Source organism: Salvelinus sp. IW2-2015, linkage group LG21, assembly GCF_002910315.2.
Source record: "Salvelinus sp. IW2-2015 linkage group LG21, ASM291031v2, whole genome shotgun sequence".
Classification (NCBI taxonomy): domain Eukaryota; kingdom Metazoa; phylum Chordata; class Actinopteri; order Salmoniformes; family Salmonidae; genus Salvelinus; species Salvelinus sp. IW2-2015.
In genome coordinates, this window is record NC_036861.1 from 2564310 (window position 1) to 2585955 (window position 21646).

Consider the following 21646-nt stretch of genomic DNA (forward strand, 5'->3'; position numbering starts at 1 on the left):
CAACGTTGTGGTTCCAACTCTAATCAAACCCATAGGAGTGTGGATGTGAATCCACGTCTCTGTCCCATAGGATCCCTCACTAATAGAGGCCATACTTTCACTACACTAACCTCCGGTAGGCATGACTGCTTTCTTATACATTGACCCCAGTGGGGATAAGTCAGTTGGGATGTGCCCTTTAAAGATACTATAGCTTAAATGACAACATGTCTGGGGGAGTTTTCAGCCCTGCGTCAAAGAATCTACAAAAGCAAAATCCCATTGAGCTCTGATCAAAACTAGTGTACTATATAGGGAATAGGGTGCCATTTCGGACACATCCAGTCTACAGAGTGCAGGTTTTAAAGCCATCCCTGGAAAACAGTAAATGTGCTGAATTTCTGGGGGAGATGGCAAATATATTCTTTCCTATTTTTACACACAATAGTTTTGGCCACAATTGAGAAGGAGTGCACTGACTGAAATTAACTTGAAAACAACCGTCAGCATTTGTGACTGCAATTATTCTTCCAGTGTCTTAACGTTGTTTGGTCAAACTGAAGATGGCATAGCTACCCACAATAGCACCAACACTGTTTACAGTCAAGCACCAAAAGCGGGCCCTGGCTTTCAAACTGTCTACCCACACCCACCAACCCACACACAAATCACCTGTAGATCAGTTTTAGAGGTGAGGTACATTCATGCCAGACGTTCTGTCCTGACTTGGTGTTGTTCCGCACCATACTAATTCACCAGCAGCATTACTGCAGCCTGGCACGGGAAACTAAAGTGATTACCATCACAATAAAACAACCCTAATGAAATGATTTGATTCCCAACGACATCATATGTGAGCGACTAATAAAACAGAGAAATTAGCATGAAAAAAAATATGATAATTGAGACAAATGGGGAGGTAGAATTTTGTTTTTGGATTCATAATAGGCTAATGTGGCATTTAGGTTTGACAGCAGCCAGATGTTGGCTCCCATTGATTGAATCCCATTCATTTCTCACTTCGGTGGAGAAGTCTATTATTGTCTCCCTATTTATAGCATACATTCCAACAGGAGGAGACATACGGGCAGCAACCCTATGGGCCCTGGTCAAAAGTAGTGCACTATACATTACATTTATATTTTTTATTTCACCTTTATTTAACCGGGTAGGCTAGTTGAGAACAAGTTCTCATTTACAACTGCGACCTGGCCAAGATAAAGCAAAGCAGTGCGACACAAACAACAACACAGAGTTACACATGGAATAAACAAACATAGTCAATAATACAATAGAGAAAAGTCTAGAGTGTGCAAATGAGGTAGGATATGGGAGGTAAGGCAATAAATAGGCCATAGTGGCAAAATTATTACAGTATGGCAAATTAAACCYCTGGAGTGATAMATGTACAGAAGATGTGTGCAAGTAGAGATACTGGGGTGCAAAGGAGCAAAATAAATAACAGTATGGGGATGAGGTAGTTGGATGGGCTATTTACAGAAGGGCTATCTACAGGTGCAATGATCTGTGAGCTGCTCTGACAGCTGGTGCTTAAAGTTAGAGGGAGATATAAGTCTCCAACTTCAGTGATTTTTGAAATTCGTTCCAGTCATTGGCAGCAGAGAACTGGCAGGAAAGGCAGCCAAAGAAGGTGTTGGCTTTGGGGATGACCAGTGAAATATACATGTTGGAGCGCGTGCTACGCGTGCATGCTGCTATGGTGATCAGTGAGCTGAGATAAGGCGGGGCTTTACCTAGCAAAGACTTATAGATGACCTGGAGTCAGTGGGTTTGGCGACAGATATGAAGCGAGGGCCAGCCAACGAGAGCATACAGGTCGCAGTGGTGGGTAGTATATGGGGCTTTGGTGACAAAACGGATGGCACTGTGATAGACTGCATCCAATTTGCTGAGTAGAGTGTTGGAGGCTATTTTGTAAATGACATCGCCAAAGTCAAGGATCGGTAGGATAGTCAGTTTTACGAGGGTATGTTTGGCAGCATGAGTGAAGGATGCTTTGTTGCGAAATAGGAAGCCAATTCTAGATTTTTGTATTTTTATTTATCCCCTTTTCTCCCCAATTTTCGTGGTATCCAATCGCTAGTAATTACTATCTTGTCTCATCGCTACAACTCCCGTACGGGCTCGGGAGAGACGAAGGTCGAAAGCCATGCGTCCTCCGAAGCACAACCCAACCAAGCCGCACTGCTTCTTAACACAGCGCGCCTCCAACCCGGAAGCCAGCCGCACCAATGTGTCGGAGGAAACACCGTGCACCCGCCCCCCTRGGTTAGCGCGCACTGCGCCCGGTCCGCCACAGGAGTCGCTGGAGCGCGATGAGACAAGGATATCCCTACCGGCCAAACCCTCCCTAACCCGGACGACGCTAGGCCAATTGTGCGTCGCCCCACGGACCTCCCGGTCGCGGCCGGCTGCGAGAGAGCCTGGGCGCGAACCCAGAGACTCTGGTGGCGCAGCTAGCACTGCGATGCAGTGCTCTAGATCACTGCGCCACCCGGGAGGCCCTAGATTTAATTTTGGATTGGAGATGCTTAATTTAAGTCTGGAAGGAGAGTTTACAGTCTAACCAGACACCTAGGTATTTGTAGTTGTCCACATATTCTAAGTCAGAACTGTCCAGAGTAGTGATGCTGGACGGGCGGGCAGGTGCGGGCAGCGAATGGTTGAAGAGCATGCATTTAGTTTTACTTGCATTTAAGAGCAGTTGGACGCCATGGAAGGAGAGTTGTATGGCATTGAAGCTCGTCTGGAGGTTAGTTAACACAGTGTCCAAAGAAGGGCCAGAAGTATAKAAAATGGCGTCGTCTGCGTAGAGGTGCATTTGGGACAAAACCAGGATGCTTGCCTTGTGCAGAGAAACATGCTTGGCTAGAGACAGGTTCTTTAATATTCTAGTTGCTTGGTAGGCTGTTATTTTGCGGTGGGTTTTTAGCCACCGAAATAATTAAATGACCATTGGATTTGGGTAAGCTCATTTAGTAGAAGAGGGCTACAAGCCAGCACAGAAACCACAAACGAAGAGAATCGGGACTAGAATCTGTACGTGTTGTAGCAAGCTCAGTACAAAAAAGTGTGGTGCTTTAATACACTTTCGAAGCTTTTCTGTGTTTAAAATATAGAAGATGAACACTGAACAGGGGGAGAAAAGGGAGGGACAAAGGGGATGAAGAGGTGGAGACTAAGTCTTGCCCCCTGGGGGAGAGGCTCTGATCCTCCATAACAACGGTCTCCTTTTGAAGAGGGTGGCCCTCCTTGATTGTTAGTATTAATCTGAAGGAAAGCCTAAACAAAATTACATTTTAATACATGTCTCCTGGACCTCATGGATTTCTAATAATCCCACAAATCCTGTTCGGAGCAGCGCAGAGGGGGAAGAGAGCGATAACAGGGGAGGAGTAGGGTGAAAGCTGAAGCGGACTTTGGTTCAATCTGTTTTTTTGGACTTGTTCACAATGCTCACTATCATACAGGTGAATTGCACTGATACTTAACTATATTTGGCTATCCATGACCGATGGAAAACACAGAAACTTCAAGACAGATTCCAAGGGTTTGTGATAATGTACATGTATCAGAGTGTGACTGTACGCTAATGTGTGTCCTGCTGGCAATTAAGTGAGTGGCCCAAGCTGATGCTACAATCTCCAAGGCCTTCCAGCCTGCCAGGCCGTGCCCTGGCACGGGGGAGATCGATGCCCCCTCTGTTTAAATAGCCTTAATTTATAGCAGGACTAGCAAATGGAATAGTCACTGACCATTGATCCCTATGGGCCGAGGTGCTGGATCGGAGGGAGGGAGGGAATGGCTCAAAGTTCCCTGGAGTCCCATGCATGGTRATTCATGAGAGAGGGAGTTACCACTCTCAATTACCAGTTTAAAGACCACACACACACACACACACTCCGGTCTCCAACACACACACACAACAATAGTGTTCCTCGAAGGCCACAGTGACTGCAATAGAGTTGCTATAGAGGTAACGTAGTCGTCAAAACGTAAGCAATAGGACTACAACAAATACAGGGTAGGAATGACATCCAACTGCTCATCCCTGCATTCATGTCCTTCCGATACAGATCAGAATTTGACCCCAAAAGGCACTCCACATTCACGTCAAAGGCTATCTACAGTGCCAGGATCAGACTGCTATTCAGCATGGATTTACTGCTCTCCTGAAGAAGATTCACTGGTTATCATGGCGATTATATAGTCATTTTGCATAGCGAACCAAGATATTTTAAAAGGATGAAAACAATGGCAAAGATGGAGGAAGCTAGCCCAGCAGAAAGCCAAGAACTGCAATTTGTGGGCTTGATATTGCAGCGTGCTTTTGAGGATGTGTGGAAATCATTGTTGGAAAGCCAGTACTTTAGAGTATGCAGAGGTGGTTGGTTCATTGAAGTGCTAAAGAGCTCATCTGCATGGATTTCAAATGACTAGCTCTGATTTTGACAGAACCCAGATATCCTTTTTCGACGTCAATGGTCGCATGTCTAATAGGCCTAATTCATTTACTGTGTGCATTTAATTCATTCATGATGGATTACTGATTAAGACCAAAAAAACATTCTAAATAACACACCTGCCTCATTTCGCTCCTGCTACAATGGTGTGAATGTCAATTTAGTATTGATTTATTGTATTGTAAGATGGGATAATTATATTCCTCTCTCTCCATCTCGTGCCACGTGTGTGTGACCATGTYTGCGGCCTCCACGTCCCTCTAACGAGGAACTGAGACAGGACAGGGGTGCGGTCTCGCGTGCTGAATCAACAGCTGTGTGGGCACATGGGTCAGGGATCATCTGATACACAGACAGACATCAGGCCTCACCATCACATGTCATTGTGGTGGAACATCTCTTATGAACGGTGTCATGGAGAAAGAGCTCGGAAATGAAGACAGTGTTTTGAAGTCAGGCTTACCCGCTTAACCACAGCACAGTGATATCATAAACACAGCCGACGACTGATATTCTTTCCTAAACATACCATGGGGGGGGGGCATGGCAAATCTCATAACTTGCTTCCTGGAAACATTTGAAACGGGCATCCCTTCTAGGAGGTTTTCATATCATCTGAGGAATGTTTGTATCAAATGTTATGCTTTTATCCACAGCAGGCCCTGGAATATCAGGATAGAAAACAGAAGAGATGAAGTGCATCTCTCTGGTGGGTCTACGTCTGACCTCTTGTACTAGTCTTTCTAGACAGACGGGTTGCCTCCCACAACGTAGGCCTATCAATGTTCTGGCTTACACGTCTGTACTCATACAATGTCCGTTTGGCATAGAGGAAAGGGCAGAGTTCAGACATCCTGATTTCCTACATCACTGCCTTATCCACTTGTTGCCATAGCGTAAACATCCCCCGGACACAAAATAGTAGCTAGTAAGATGGAGATCAGATGTTATTTTTAATGAGTGCATTTCACAAGTGGCTAGTTTGTGTCAACCACCTTCACTTAAACCACCACAAAAGGTTTCGCCTGCAAACTTTGGGGTTGAATTACAACATTTTGGCATGTCTGCCTTGTGATTTGTTGGGAGAGTCAGTCTGAGGAGGAACCTTCACGGATTTTTTTTCTTTCTTTTCAAAGTTACCATGACAATCTGCCATTAATCCCAGACCTAATGCTGTTGCTCTTAGCTCTGCGTTTCCGATACTACTCTTATACAAGCCATACTGATGTTTAACTCCAGGGGCCACATCTAGAGAAGGGTTTCCTAAACTTGGTCCTTCGGGCCCCACTAGGTGTTTGCCCTAGGGGGGCATGATGAGTTGGTGAGTTCATGATGAGTTGATGAGTTGGTCATTTAAATCAGCTGTGCTAAGGCAAAAATCAAAACGTTGACGCAGAGGGGGCCCCAGGACCGAGTTTGAGAAACCCTGGTCTAGAGAGTCACATCAGGGTCAAGCCCTGGACATGGCATAGCTCCTCAAAAGGATCTGCTATTGTGTGCTTATGTATTGGACACGGATATGAACAAGAGTCTCTCTCTCTGGTATTGTAGATTCAAGTCTGGCTGTTCTGTACAGGGCGCTTTCCAACCTGGTTTACTCTATCTAGTCTCTCTCTCCAGTGAGCCACTGCTCATCCACTAACAGCTCACTCTATAGTCCCAGTTCAGGCTGGGGGTGAGCYAGCCATAAACATCTAATAAGGAACCGTTGGGGTTCTCCTCAATGAGTCAGGTCTACTAACKYTGTACTTTGGGGTTAGGGTTGGTTTGTCTCGCACTGCTCCATGTCACAGCGCCTGAATGTCATTAAGTGTTACAATGTATCCTTTCAGAGGACTCTAGCCCAACCTCTATCCCTGACATGGACATCTATAGGACAGGCAAACCCATGACTATTTTGGGGTACCATAAATAACATAGCTATCCCATAAAGCCCATTACCACTAACACACAACGGCAGCATTAGACAAGCCCAAAATGGAGGCAGAGTTTGTGGGATTCGGAGCAACAACTAGGCCGACCATGATAGAGTTTCTGCAGGCCTATCCTGCATCGGAATCATTCACAGACTTGCACTATACTAGCAGGTGTACACACACAKACAAGCCGCTTTGCTTCATGTGCTCACCACCCACATCGACATGGTCACAACTCAATTACAGACATCTCCACAGGGACCGGATTCCACCTTGACCAATGGGCCTTGTAATTGGGCAGCCTGCCACCTCATCCTGAGATAGCTATTACACTACAGACACTGTTGGGCTAGCTGGACATGATCCTGCTGATTTTCCACAATGCAGCACATCATTTATGYGCCACTTGATAGCCCCATCACAAGCCACTCCTCTCAACAGCTTCAACTCTTTAGATACAAAACCAATGGGGACACTAGTACCACCACCCTTATTATCCATCACTGTCAATCTACAGTGCCCTCCTGAATTATTGGCACTCTAGGTAAATATGAACAAAAATGGCTGTGAAAAAATMTAATTGTTGATTATCAGCTTAATCTTACAGAAAATATCATGAATCTAAGCTTTGAGTTAACATTGTTCAAAGAAAAAAAATCAACAATAAATAATAATTTTATTTAAAAACATGCGTATKAGTTATTGGCACCCCAAGTAATTCTTAGAAACAAAATCAAATTGATGTATATTCCAATTAAGATTTWKRTTTTWAAYMTWAATGTGAYWCTTCCATGACTTCCTGTTTCACTGGGGTAMAAATATGAGGTGACACACATGCTAAACTCCCWTAGTCATCCATCAACKRCAGAAAGGCCAAAGATCATAAAAATGAAATGAAAAAGGTTGTTGACGTTCACAAATCAGGCAATMGCTATAAAAAGATAGCTACACACGTGAAAATACTTAWCTCCACTATTAGGGCAATAATTAAGAAATGTTTAACAACTGGAGCTGTGATGAYCCTGCCTGGAAGAGGACGCAAGTGTTGTGACGTTGGTACCATTAATGCYATGACGATTGTTTTATCAAATAATTACATACCACGTTCAAMTATTACTTGATTAATCATAACAATTAATTAAGTAGTAATCTGGGGCACCACGGGAAAAGTTTAGTTAACGAGTTAGTTTCCCAAATTAACTCTAAAAATGTCAATATATCGTTATACCAGTCATCCATTAATTATCATTATTACCTCACTCATTCTGAACGCCGTAATATCCTATAAATCTGCACAAACCCCAGTCTCCATGCTGAATCAGCAATACACAAATTGGCTTAATTATTTATTTACTAACTAACTAATCAAAGAATGACAAACACACACAGGATAAATTATACATTGTTTACTAACATAATACAATGAAGTCTCTAGTGGACTAACCCGATATGATGGCTTGTTACAATGGAAGGGGGTGGGGAACGAAAGAGCGGGAGGAGAGACAAAGGAATTCAACTATAGTACATAGTGGAATAATACGCTCATCGTAAATGTGGATATTTAGCACGCTAACAAGCGCTCATTCGGATATATAAATGCAAAGTATTTAATATTAATTAATTAATTAATATATATTAATATTTACGCTTGTATGTCTGTCGTCTCGCTCTGTTGAAATCACTCGATCAGTCTGTGGAGAGTAGTTCATCAGAAAGTCTCTGGTTGTGTAAGTCTCTGGTGGTCCACCAGAAGTTACCATGTCCTTTGTGGTTGTAGTAGGTTGGTCTCGGAGTGTCTGTTAGAACGGAAGTTCCAGAGGTGTACCARGCGGTGTTCAGCGGGCCTTATCCTTCACTCTGTTTAGAATAGATACCCTAGAGGTACCTATAGCGGTGAGAGGAAATTGTTCTTTGTCTCTCATTTTCGCTCGAGTTTCCTAGGCTAACAGTGCAAAAACAGCTGCAGACAATGTTCCTGTGTGGTCTTTGAGAGTTTCTAACCATTTTGTACCTTTCAGCTCACAAAGGCGGTCACGCTGGTCTTTAATTTTAAACAATTTCTCAGCCTTATAGCCACCGCTTCACGCTGTCTGGTCTAGTAGTCTAACCATTTCAACGTGTGGATGATCCTCACGTTGTCTGGTCTAATGTAAATTTCATTTTATAAACACTTGGGGAAAAAAGGCATTCCCTCCTTTGTCATAATGTCTGTGCTCAAGTGGGCGTGGATACTGACTGGGTAAAACTTTACATGAAAGACAATTCCCTCATTTAGAAGGCTAAAGTCACCTATCATCMTCTCACAAATAGTTTCATATTTAATCATATATGTTCCACAACATTTAAATGTAAATCTGATAACTGGGACATATACATTTGTTGAGTTACCGTTATTTGGTTATACCGTCCTTAATGATATCACACAACAACTGATCTGACAATTGTTCTTTAAGTCCCTCCCGACCAATTCCCACATTCTTGGTGTTGGAAATGTCCAACCTTTTTATGTTACAGTACTGCAAAGTCCCTCTCTGTGGTAACAAAGGGATTTTTAACTTCCATTTCTGCAGAGTGGGAGGAGGAGGGCTGATCTGGCTCACCCAAGAGGGAAAGTCATGATAAGTGTATTTTGCCCCCACGCACAGTGAGAAGGATGGCTCAAGGGGATTTTTTTTTGCCCAAGGACAACAGTTGGAGAATTTCAGAAGTTGGATACTTCAAGTCTCCAAAGCTACAAGTGAAACACCACCTCCATGCCAACAAGTTATTTGGAAGGGTTGCCAGAAGAAAGCCTCTGCTGTCACCAAACAACAAACGTAAGCCCCTGGAGTTAGCTAAATGTCATTGGAACCAGGTTCTATGGTCTGATGAGACTAAAATAGAGCTTTTTGTCAATAAACACCAGAGGTTGGTTTGGCGTAAAAAGAGGCGTGTAGAAAATAACCTAATCCCCACTGTGAAGTATGATGATGGATCTGTAATGATGTGGCACTGTTTTACTTTCAAAAGGCCCTGGGAACCTTGTTAGGATACATGGCATCATYGACTCCAAGTACCAGGAGATTTGCGTCCAAAACCCGTCTGCCTCTACCAGGAGGCTAAAACTGGGTCGTCGTTGGATCTTCCAGCAGGACAACGATCCAAAGCATACCCCAAAATCCACAGGAAAATTGTTCACTGACCATAGACTCAAGCTTTTGCAATGACCATCCCAGTCCCCTGACCTAAACCCAATTCAAAACCTGTGGGGTGAGCTGAAGAGTCCACAAGCAAGGACCAAGGACTCTGAAGGATCTGGAGTTTCTCTATGGAAGAATGGTCTCAAATCCCTTCCTGTGTGTTCTCCCACCTCATCAAACATTATAGGAGACGACTCAGAACAGTTATCTTTGAAAATGGACAAAGTACTAAACACAGGAGWGCCAATAATTGTGACATGCATGTTTTTGAAGAAAATAATTATTTCTTGCTGACGATTTATTTTTCACTCAAAGGTTAGATTGATATGATATTTTGAGTCAGATCAAGCAGATAAATAATTACATTTTTTCACTGCATATTTTGTTCATATTTACATAGGGTGCCAATAATTCAGGAGGGCACTGTAAATCACCTTGTAGTAAATAACAGTAGGCCAGGGACCATTAAGTAGATTCACCCGCAGGCCGATTTTTTTCTTGAGCAGGATGGTCAGGGGGCCGGAACATAATTACAAATAATTTGTAGACAGCAAATTGACCGTAAGCCCAAAGATATTTGAATAAAACTATTTCAAACCTTGCTTACATTTGCATACGATCAKATAGTTATATTATGTGGGAATACTTTAGAACAATTTATTTTTTATTTTTTTATGTTCAGTCTTATGTCCAACAATAAAAAAATATATAAAAAATGTCAATCACCCATAGGGGAGCCGCCAGTTGGGGAAACCTGCCGTAGGACATACACAATCAAAAGGGGTACAGAAATTAAATTAATTGAAGCAAAACAATGTATTCCTTGTAGAACATAAACTAGCCTAAATTATTTAGGATATTTTCTAGCAGTGTTAGAGAAAGAATGTCCCTTTGTCTTACCCCAAAGAATCTCTCCTGTTTTGGAATTAATATATGAATGAATGTTTTATGGTTACAAAATAATTCTGCGCCTGAAGCACAGTGTAGAAGCCTAATTCTGTCATATTAGCAGAAGTGTGTTAATGTCATTTGGGTGAATATCTAGCCAATAGGGATACTAAGTCAGCCGGCGTACCGTACGGCAATGTGACACTTGGTATTATTGCCGCCATAGCTCTCCATAACAGAATCTTTGAAACAATCAGGTATCTAGTACTGCAGGAATCTAACAGCACCTTTCATATAAGCCCTGGCAGGTGTAATAGATACACAGAAATCCCACTGTCACCATTTACTAGAGAAAAGCATTGAAATTCCACTGCAAAAGCACCTAGGGTTGGCCTGAAGCAGAGTTATAATGAATTTCTACAAATGGGGAACAATATAGACGAAAGCTAACCTTAACAAGGTTTAATGTGGAAGTCTCGCTGCAGAACAAATTGTGGTCTTTCCTAAAGCATTAGACCCTGATGATAGTAATGCTATATCAAGATGTTTCTGCCATACAGAGTGCAAGACAGACGGGAAAAGATTTTTGATGTACCAATTCCATGGCACAGGGTGAATGAGTTGATATATAAAACAATGTAAGATTCAAGAATTTGTGCCTTTCAGCTAAAAAGATTGTACAGAATTCTTGCCACCAGCAAAATGTTTAATATTTAAGGCATACATTCATCGCAGCTCTCTAGATTTTGTAGTGAGGATACGTAATCAATAGACCATTTGTTCTCGGTTATTGCCCTCAGGTAGCCTGTTTCTATTCTCAGGTTCATGAATGGCTGAAAAGCATAACATTCATCTAAAATTGACCCTAGAAATAGCATTGTTGGGAAATCTAGAGAGACCTGGTCAGTCGATTACTAATATACTCTTAGTAAAACAATTTTATCTTCAACTCACAATCTGCGGATTCTATTCGATTAGATAGATTCAAAATGTATATGTTAAACATCACAGCATAGTTGAAAGATGTCGCCGACAGAGATGGTCGCCTCGCTTCAGGTCCTTAGAACCCTATGCATTCAATTGTTTTTAATGTATTATTTTATGTATTATTTCTTACATTGTTAGCCCAGAAAATCTCAAGTGTTATTACATACAGGTGGGAAGAACTTTTGGATACAAAAGCAATGTCAACTTAACATCACGACCAGGAATACGTCTTTCCCGAAGCGGATCCTTTGTTCGGACCGACACCCTGGACATGGGATCTTATCCCAGAGGCCGACCCAAAACAACACGGTCGCCGCAGGAGAGGCAGACGGAGCGGCCTACTGGTCAGACTCAGAAGGCAAGCACACCATCTACCGATTCCGAGCATATTATTTGCCAATGTTCAATCTCTAAATAACAAGGTGGATGAAATTAGGGCACGAATTGCCTTCCAGAAAGACAGAGATTGTAACATTCTGTTTAACAGAAACATGGCTCACTCGGGATATGTTGTCAGAGTCGGTACAGCCACCTGGTTTCTTTATGCATTGCGCCGACAGAAACAAACATCTCTCTTGTAAGAAGAAGGGCGGGGGTGTATGCCTTATGATTAACGACTCATGGTGTAATCACAACAATATACAGGAACTCAAGTCCTTCTGTTCACCTGACCTAGAATTCCTTACAATCAAATGCCGACCACATTATCTTCCAAGAGAATTCTCTTCGATTATAGTCACAGCCGTGTACATTCTCCCCCAAGCAGATACCTCGTCGGCCCTGAAAGAACTTCACTGGGCTCCATATAAACCATACATCCTGAGGATGCATTTATTGTAGCTGGGGATTTTAACAAAGCAAACCTGAGAACAAGTCTCCCTAAATTCTATCAGCATATCGAATGCGCYACACGAGCTGGTAGCATTCTGGATCATTGCTACTCTAACTTCCGGGATGCATACAAAACCCTCCCRRGCCCTCCCTTCGGTAAATCTGACCACGACTTCATTTTGTTGCTCCCAGCCTATAGACAGAAACTACAAACAGGAAACGCCAGTGCGCAGYTCTATACAACGCTGGTCTGACCAATCGGATTCCACGCTTCAAGATTGCTTCGATCACGTGGACTGGGATATGTTCCGGATAGCCTCAGACAACAACATTGATGTATACACTGACTCGGTGAGCGAGTTTATTAGCAAGTGCAGCGGAGATGTCGTACCCACTGTGACAATTAAAACCTTTCCTAACCAGAAACCTTGGATTGATGGCAGCATTCACACAAAACTGAAAGCGCGAACCAGCGCTTTCAGTCGCGAGGCGACTGGAAACATGACCGAATACAAACAGTGCAGCTATTCCCTCTTGCAAGGCAATCAAACAAGCAAAGTGTCAGTATAGAGGAAGTAGAGTCGCAATTCCACAGCTCAAACACGAGACATGCGTGGCAGGGTCTACAGTCAATCACGGATTACAAAAAGAAAACCAGCTCGCTTTGAGGACAACACAGTGCCACTGACACGGCCCGCTACCAAAGCCTGTGGGCTCTCCWTCTCTGTAGCCAACGTGAGTAAAACCTTTAAACGTATTAACCCTCGCAAGGCTGCCGGCCCAGACGGCATCCTTAGCCGCGTCCTCAGAGCATGCGACCTCAGAGCATGGTGAAAGTAGGAAACAACATCTTCACTTCGCTGATCCTCAACACTGGGGCCCCACAAAGGTGCGTTCTCAGCACTCTCCTGTACTCCCTGTTCACCCATGACTGCGTGGCCATGCACGCTTCAAACTCAATCAAGTTTGCAGACGACACTACAGTGGTAGGCCTGATTACCAACAACGACGAGACGGCCTACAGGGAGGTGAGGGCCCTCGGAGTGTGGTGTCAGGAAAACAACCTCTCACTGAACGTCAACAAAACAAAGAATTAGTTCTGGATCTCAGGTGACAAGGCACCCCCCCCCCCATCCACATCGACGGGACAGTAGTGGAGAAGGTGGGAAAGCTTCAAGTTCCTCTGTTACACATCACTGAAAAAACTGAAATGGTCACTCACACAGATTAGGTGGTGAAGAAGGTGCAACCACAGGTCTCTCCAGAGGGTGGTGCGCGTCTGCCCGCATCACTGGGGCAAACTAACCTGCCCTCCAGGGACACCTACAGCACCCGATGTCACAGGAAGGCCAAAAAGATCAAGGAACAACAAACCACCCGAGCCACTATCATCCAGAAGCGAGGTCAGTACAGGTGGCATCAAAGATGGACCGAGAGACTGAAAAACAGCTTCCTCTCAAGGCCATCAGACTGCTAAACAGCAATCACTAACGAACTGCTGCTAAACTAGACTCATACTCTGGCCACTTTAATAAATGGACTTAAAGGTATCACTAGTCAATTTAAATAACGGGCACTTTAATCAGTTTTACATATCCTACATTACTCATACTCATATGTATATACTGTATTCTATACCATCTACTGCATCTTGCCTATGCCGCACGGCCATCGCTCATCCATACATATATGTGCATATCTTATTCATCCCTTACATTGTGTGTATAAGGTAGTTGTTGTGAATTTTGTTATTATGTTAGATATTACTGCATTATCTGAACTAGAAGTACAAGCATTTCGCTACACTCACATTAACATCTGATAACCATGTGTATGTGACCCAAAAAAATTATTTGAAAGAGCTACGGCGCGTAGAAATCGAAGAGGGTGGCCAACAGAGATAGGTTGGATGGGCTGAGGGAAGCTGAGGGTTGGGATTGTGGAATTGGAGACAAGTGGGAGTGGAGGTGCTGGGCGGAGATAGAATGATAGTCAAAGATAGTCATAATAAACAAAAAAGACAGTTTGAATGACCCTGAAGGGCAACGCTATTACATCCATTGACTGTTTGCCTGAGGCTGAGGCCGTACAGGTGCTTGTACACGTGTACACATGAATATACACAGTCATATTTAAAAACGCACACCTGTGCACACACATACACATGTAAATAGTGCCACACATGAACTGAAATGTATACAGTTGGCCTTGCTGTTTTGATTTTTGTTGTCGTTGATATCTTATTTTTGCATTGTTGTTTTCTGTTGTCCCCGTTTTGACAGATCTCCCACCAAGTCAACGTGCCCTTGGGCGGGGCGCTTGACCCTGGTTGTTCCTGTGGGTCGCTCTGGACGGGAGACGGTTAGATGACTGAATGCAACGGAAATCTTGAGCGGCTTCACTGCAGGTAGATTGTATGTTTACATTTTTTTCCAATTATTAAATACAAAAATTAAAAAACGGGATAAAAATGTTTACAAAGAAAATACTGCGTTTCCTTTCTGAAAGGCAAACGATGTGCTAGTTCAACAGCAACTTTGCTTTGAAGGAAGTATGCAAGTCAAATTAAATTTTCAAGTAGACCTACTCCAGTCAAATGTGATAATGAAGTTAAATAAATTAAATGAGATCTAAATAATCTGGAAAAGCAGCTGTTTAAAAGGGGAGATCTTAAGATCTGCACAGCTGTAGAACCTAACCATATTTTCTGGATATTGAACGCACACAGTGGTCTCCAATTAAAGTCTCTCTGGTTTCAGTTCATCATTCATGAGCTACTTTCAAAGACTGAACAAGATTAACCTTATAACGAGAACCAAGGGCAACTGCATAATATGAGCAACACAGGTTGGGCCTTTATCTATTCACCATTAAAAAGCCCTAGTTCAGTAGACCAGCGTAGAGACTTAGGACATGGTGCAGCTGGACCATAAGGACGTCTCTTACCCTGTCCTTCATCCTCCAGCTCTGGGCCAGGGCCTTGGAGCCCTCGATCTTCTCRGAGTGGCGTTTCTTCATGAAGGCCAGCGGCAGGTTCCAGTCGCTCATGTCCGCCTCCTCCTCCTCAGCCAGGCACACGGCCGGCGAGAGCAGCAGTTCCGAGTCCATTTTCATCAGGGCCCTAAGGGAAGAGATGGAGAGGAGGTCAGGTTGAGGTCAATGTTAAAAAGGTTTCTTCATTCAATAATAGGATATTAATGTTTTTAACCCTCAATGTTTTTGTGTAACATTGAGGAATATGATAAATATTTAACATGCATCCATCAGATGCAATCAATTTTTGACCTGAACTATACAACCATTTTAGGTTCTGCTTCCTAATGACTAGGAAAGTTTGGGCAGCATTGGGTTAGCCATAGACCAGCTCACAATACCGGTCAGATGAGGAGCAGCTCTGGGTTAAAAACTACCACCACCTAGCTTTGGGACTCAACATCGGAAGTCTGTATTGATTGGACTCCCTGAGTTGTGAAATGTTCTGGTGACTGGCAACGTTAAATAACCCTACCACAATATAGCTGGCCACACCAAAAATAAAGTGTTTCCTGTCAACAAAGGCATTTGTATAATCTCTTGGAACTCTACTTACCAGACGTAAAGTGAAATGTGACCATAGCTTTCAAATAAACTAGAGGTCGACCGATTAAATCGGTTAAGGCCGATTAATTAGGGCCGATTTCAAGTTTTCATAACAATCGGTAATCGTCATTTTTGGACACCGATTATGGCCGATTACATTGCACTCCACGAGGAGACTGCGTGGCTGGCTGACTACCTGTTATGCGAGTGCAGCAAGGAGCCAAGGTAATGTGCTAGCTAGTATTAAACTTAACTTATAAAAAACAATCAATCTTAACATAATCACTAGTTAACTACACATGGTTGATGATATTACTCGTTTATCTAGCTTGTCCTGCGTTGCATATAATTGATGCGGTGCCTGTTAATTTATCATTGAATCACAGCCTACTTCGCCAAACAGGTGATTTAACAAGCGCATTCGCGAAAAAAGCACTGTCGTTGCACCAATGTGTACCTAACCATAAACATCAACGCCTTTCTTAAAATCAATACACAAGTATATATTTTTAAACCTGCATATTTAGTTAATATTGCCTGCTAACATGAATTTATTTTAACTAGGGAAATTGTGTCACTTCTCTTGCGTTCTGTGCAACAGAGTCAGGGTATATGCAGCAGTTTGGGCCYCCTGGCTCGTTGCGAACTGTGTGAAGACCATTTTTTCCTAACAAAGACAGCCAACTTCACCAAACGGGGGATGATTTAACAAAAGCGCATTTGTGAAAAAAGCACAATCGTTGCATGAATGTACCTAACCATAAACATCAATGCCTTTCTTAAAATCAATACACAGAAGTATATATTTTACCTTTTCATTCAACCAGCACTTTTGTGCGTTTTGCCAGCAGCTCTGCTGTTTATGACTTCAAGCCTATCAACTCCCGAGATTAGGCTGGTGTAACCGATGTGAAATGGCTAGCTAGATAGCGGGGTGCGCACTAATAGCGTTTCAAACGTCACTCTCTCTGAGACTTGGAGTAGTTGTTCCCCTTGCTCTGCATGGGTAACGCTGCTTCGAGGGTGGCTGTTGTCGATGTGTTCCTGGTTCGAGCCCAGGTAGCGGCGAGGAGAGGGATAGAAGCTATACTGTTACACTGGCAATACTAAAGTGCCTATAAGAACATCCAATAGTCAAAGGTATATGAAATACAAATCGTATAGAGAGAAATAGTCCTATAAAAACTACAACCTAAAATATTGAAGACTCATGTTAAAAGGAACCACCAGCTTTCATATGTTCTCATGTTCTGAGCAAGGAACTTAAATGTTAGCTTTTTTACATTTACCAAATTGAACATGTTTCATTATTTATTTGAGGCTAAATTGATTTTATTGATGTATTATATTAAGTTAAAATAAGTGTTCATTCAGTATTGTTGTAATTTTCATTATTACAAATAAATAAATAAATACAAATCGGCCGATTAATCGGTATCGGCTTGGTATTGGTCCTCCAATAAACGGTATCGAAAAATCATAATCGGTCGACCTCTAATAATAACTACAACCTAAAACTTCTTACCTGGGAATATAATACCATATTCCAGCTGTGTAGACAGAGGTAAATTTCGTGGTAGGAAGTCTCGCTTGAAGTGCATGGTCTAATGGCTGCCTGCTGTCTAACTCAACAGGAATATGGAGATGTTCAGGCTAAATTTGGATTCAGACGTGTATTTAATAGCGAGGGAGACAATTAACTTTACATTTGGTAAATACAGTTTCTCGAGATTATACATATGCCATTGTTAACAGGAAKGTTRTTTTGGTGAAGCCGGCTATATTGTGGTTGGGTTATTTTCTGTTGCCAGCCACAACTCAGGGAGTCCAACCAATACACAGACTCACGGTGATGTATCCCAAAGCTAACCACCACCCATAAATAGCAAGGACAATAACATTAGCAATCTCACATCCCTAGCCCCCATTCACCACAGGTGGCCCTGGTGAGTGATGGGATATGAACAAACAAAGTACAACCATGCAAGACTCGTTTGTCATCATGTGCTGTAGTGAGCATATTCTCGTTCTAATAAGTACATAACTAGTAGTTACCTGTATTTGCATTTGACACGGTTAACATTAGCTGTGTACAAAGGTTTAAGTCTGACAATGACGTCTCAGCAGTGAATTCCCTTTAAATTAACTTAGCAGTCAAATGGTAGATAATATGCAGAATGGACTGGCTAACTTACACGGAAAAGCTCTTTTCTAAAGGGATAGTACATATTGCAGTATGATACATAACAGAATTGGAAATCGGTAGAACGTCAACCTGCATAGATAGAACCATGTTCGCGCGTGGCTGTTCTAGAGTTGAGTCGAGTTTGACATGTTAGCTTGTGGCTAACTAGCAGACCTTTAGCCGACTTCATGACAACTAGCTAGTATTGTTTTCACATTTTTGTACTTCATGCTTGTAACACTGTGCATGCTTCATGTTACTTGTGGAACTACAAGCTACAGTAGTTTGATAAACGTTTTAGAAAAGACTGACTGGCAAGTGAACCTGATGTGATAAAGGCAATTTCTGCACAGGGTGGCGTGCAGCGTACAGACCTTGGCGCGGTACAATCCTCTTCGATACGGGGTGGGAAACCTCTCCGTCTCCTGACTATTACAGACGCGGTCGCACAGAAAATTCTCGAAAGAAAATTGTACGGTAGCGTCCACAATTTATAAACAATGTCGTACCCGACAGGTCCAAGTTCGACCGGTATGTGTTTGCAGGGAAATCTACGGTTTCTCTCCCCACGGCTGCTCTTTGCTATGGGAAGGGGCTCGAGACGAGGCCCATCTTCACACGGACACTCTGCCACAACCACGCRACGCGCTGTCAGGCTCGAGCTGTCAATGACGCTTGTCGTATGGTCTTCTGACACAAACGTGTGTCGACGTGGCAAGTGTTGTAAACTAGTTGCCGTGAAATTAACAAACAATTCCAACTATTTCTCCAGAGACACTACTTCAGCAAGGGCGCCGCCATCTTGGGAAAGACCCACAATGCACTGTAGCACCCAGGCCTGGACTGAAGATGTCATTAAAAACGTCATCATGGTCAGTGAATGTCCCTTTCATCAAACTAAAAGTAAAATAGTCAAGTCCAAAATATTCCGTTCAGTTCAGTTGTGATGTCTCATTGCGATCCAAAAAGATACTTCCTGTACATTTTGAGAGATTGATGTTGTTGAAATTCTAACTTTTTATTAAGCTTGTCCCAAAATAATAATATTTCTGAAAACATAGGCCTACCATGATAGTGCAAGTAGTGCCTTATCCCAAGGTCACTGCACAATTATAGACTACATCATGTTTTAAAGTGAAATCTTTCAAGATACTGTATTATAATCCAAACAAACATAAAATACCTTAAATGGACAATAACAAAGCACCCTCCCACCCCTAATTCAGTAACAAGCTGAGAGATAGAGCTGGAGAAATGTAATCACTCTCAAATTCATAGACAGGACTGACCAATACTAGGACTGACCATCCATGATATCAAAATTATAGTTTTAACCATATTTTGAAGCTATATAGTGTTTGTTTACATTTACTTTGCTTACAAACATTGGAGTAAAACAAGCTAATATGTTGGATTCTAATTAGGTAAGACAGTTGAACTAAGCTAATGAGGCATTTATAASTTATATTCTTCAAGAATCAATGGGTACATATATTAATTCCAAAAATGGATGAAGCAACTGCAGATTGCCCATTCAAACATTTAAAATGTACTTCTTTAAAGTATATAATTCAAAGYTTGCCCTTTCTTATCTAATTAGATTTTCTCTAGAAAAGAAGCACATGCAATTCTTTAGCCAGAGAAAAGTCATGGGGGAGGGAACGCAGGGTGGTGCTCAAAGATATTTCCAGCATATTTTTGGTTGTCTGTTGTTACATTCCTTCTGACCAGATTTTTACCTCATGGTTACTCGGCCGCAGGAATGTTTGCTGAATTGCACCTTGCAATTTTCACTGCTTGTTTCCACTGAACAAGTGAATTCACACAGAAAGCAGCTGCCTCTCTATTTTCCCTAGTATCTGCTGCTATCTGCCTTTTGTGCTCATTSCTCACTCAGTGGGGGTATAAGGTTTTAGAAGAAACTGGAGGGGAAAAAACACATCCATCTGTCCCTGTGACAAAATTGAAACCCACTTTCTGTTCACTCTCTACTAAGAGATTGAAKAAGTTCATCCATCAAATTACTCCAAAGGGAAGCCGTGTATATATACAGTGCATTCAGAAAGTATTCAGACCCCTTGACTTTTTCCACATGTTGTTACGTTACAGCCTTATTCAAAAATGTATTAAATTGTTTTTTTCCTCATCAGTATACACACAATACCCCATAACGACAAAGCAAAAACAGGTTTTTAGAAATGTTTGCTAATAAAATAAACTGAAATATCACATTTAACATAAGTATTCAGACCCTTTACTCAGTACTTTGTGAAGCACCTTTGGCAGAATTTACAGCCTCGAGTCTTCTTCGGTATGACGCTACAAGCTTGGCAAACCTGTATTTGGGGAGTTTCTCCCATTCTTCTCTGCAGATCAGCTCTGTCAGGTTGGATGGAGAGCGTTGCTGCACAGCTATTTTCAGGTCTCTCCAGAGATGTTTGATCGAGTTCAAGTCCGGGCTCTGGCTGGGTCACTCAAGGACATTCAGAGAAATGTTATTTGTCATATGCGCCGAACACACTTAAAAGCCCTTAAACAACAATGCAGTTCAAGAAAGAGCTAAGAAAATATTTACCAAATAAACTAAAGTAAAAAATAATAAAAAGTAACACAATAAAATACAGAGTCAATGTGCGGGGGTACAGTTTAGTCGAGGCAATTTGTACATGTAGGTAGGGGTAAAGTGTCTATGCATAGATAATAAACAGCGAGTAGCAAATGMMGAGGGGSGGTGTCAATGTAAATAGTTCGGGTGGCCATTTGATTAATTGTTCAGCAGTCTTATGGCTTGGGGGTAGAAGCTGTTAAGGAGCCTTTTGGTCCTAGACTTGGCACTCCGGTAGCAGAGAGAACAGTCTATGACTTGGGTAACTGGAGTCTTTGACAATTGTTTGGGCTTTCCTCTGACACTGCCTAGTATATAGGTCCTGAATGGCAGGAAGCTTGGCCCCAGTGATGTACTGGCCCGTACGCACTACCCTCTGTAGCGTTAGCCTTACGGTCAAGAGCCGAGCAGTTTCCATACTAGGCGGTGATGCAACCGGCAGGATGCCCTCGATGGTGCAGCTGTAGAAATTTTTGAGGATCTGGGGACCCATGCCAAATCTTTTCAGTCTCCTGAGGGGGAAAGGTGTTGTCGTGCCCTCTTCAGGACTGTCTTGGTGTGTTTGGACCATGATAGTTTGTTGGTGATGTGGACACCAAGGAACTTGAAACTCTCGACCCGCTACACTACAACTCTGTCAATGTTAATGGAGGCCTGTTCGGCCCGCCATTTCCTGTGGTCCACGATCAGCTCCTTTGTCTTGCTCACAGGGAGGGAGAGGTTGTTGTCCTGGCACCACACTGCCAGGTCTCTGACCTCCTCCTTATCGGCTGTCTCATCGTTGTCGGTAATCATGCCTACCACTGTTGTGTCCTCAGCAAACTTAATGATGGTGTTGGAGTCGTGTTTGGCCATGCAGTCGTGGGTAAACAGGGAGAACAGGAGGGGACTAAGCACACACCCCTGAGGGGCCCCAGTGTTGAGGATCAGTGTTGCAGACATGTTGTTGCCTATCTTTACCACCTGGGGGTGGCCCATCAGGAAGTCCAGGATCCAGTTGCAGAGGGAGGGGT

At 42.8% G+C, this 21646-nt stretch overlaps 1 protein-coding gene across 1 annotated transcript in view; it reads right to left on the reverse strand.

Annotated features, from left to right (window-relative positions):
• LOC111982470 (regulatory-associated protein of mTOR) overlaps nucleotides 1-18835 on the reverse strand; it is a 147938-nt gene extending 129103 nt beyond the window's left edge. The window contains exons 1-2 of the mRNA XM_024014038.2: nucleotides 18403-18835; nucleotides 15211-15385 (exon numbers count right to left, since the gene is read on the reverse strand). Coding sequence (XP_023869806.2) covers nucleotides 15211-15378 — 168 coding nt within the window. The 5' untranslated portion in view covers nucleotides 15379-15385; nucleotides 18403-18835. The remainder of the gene's footprint in view (nucleotides 1-15210; nucleotides 15386-18402) is intronic.
• Between the last annotated feature and the right edge of the window lie 2811 nt (nucleotides 18836-21646).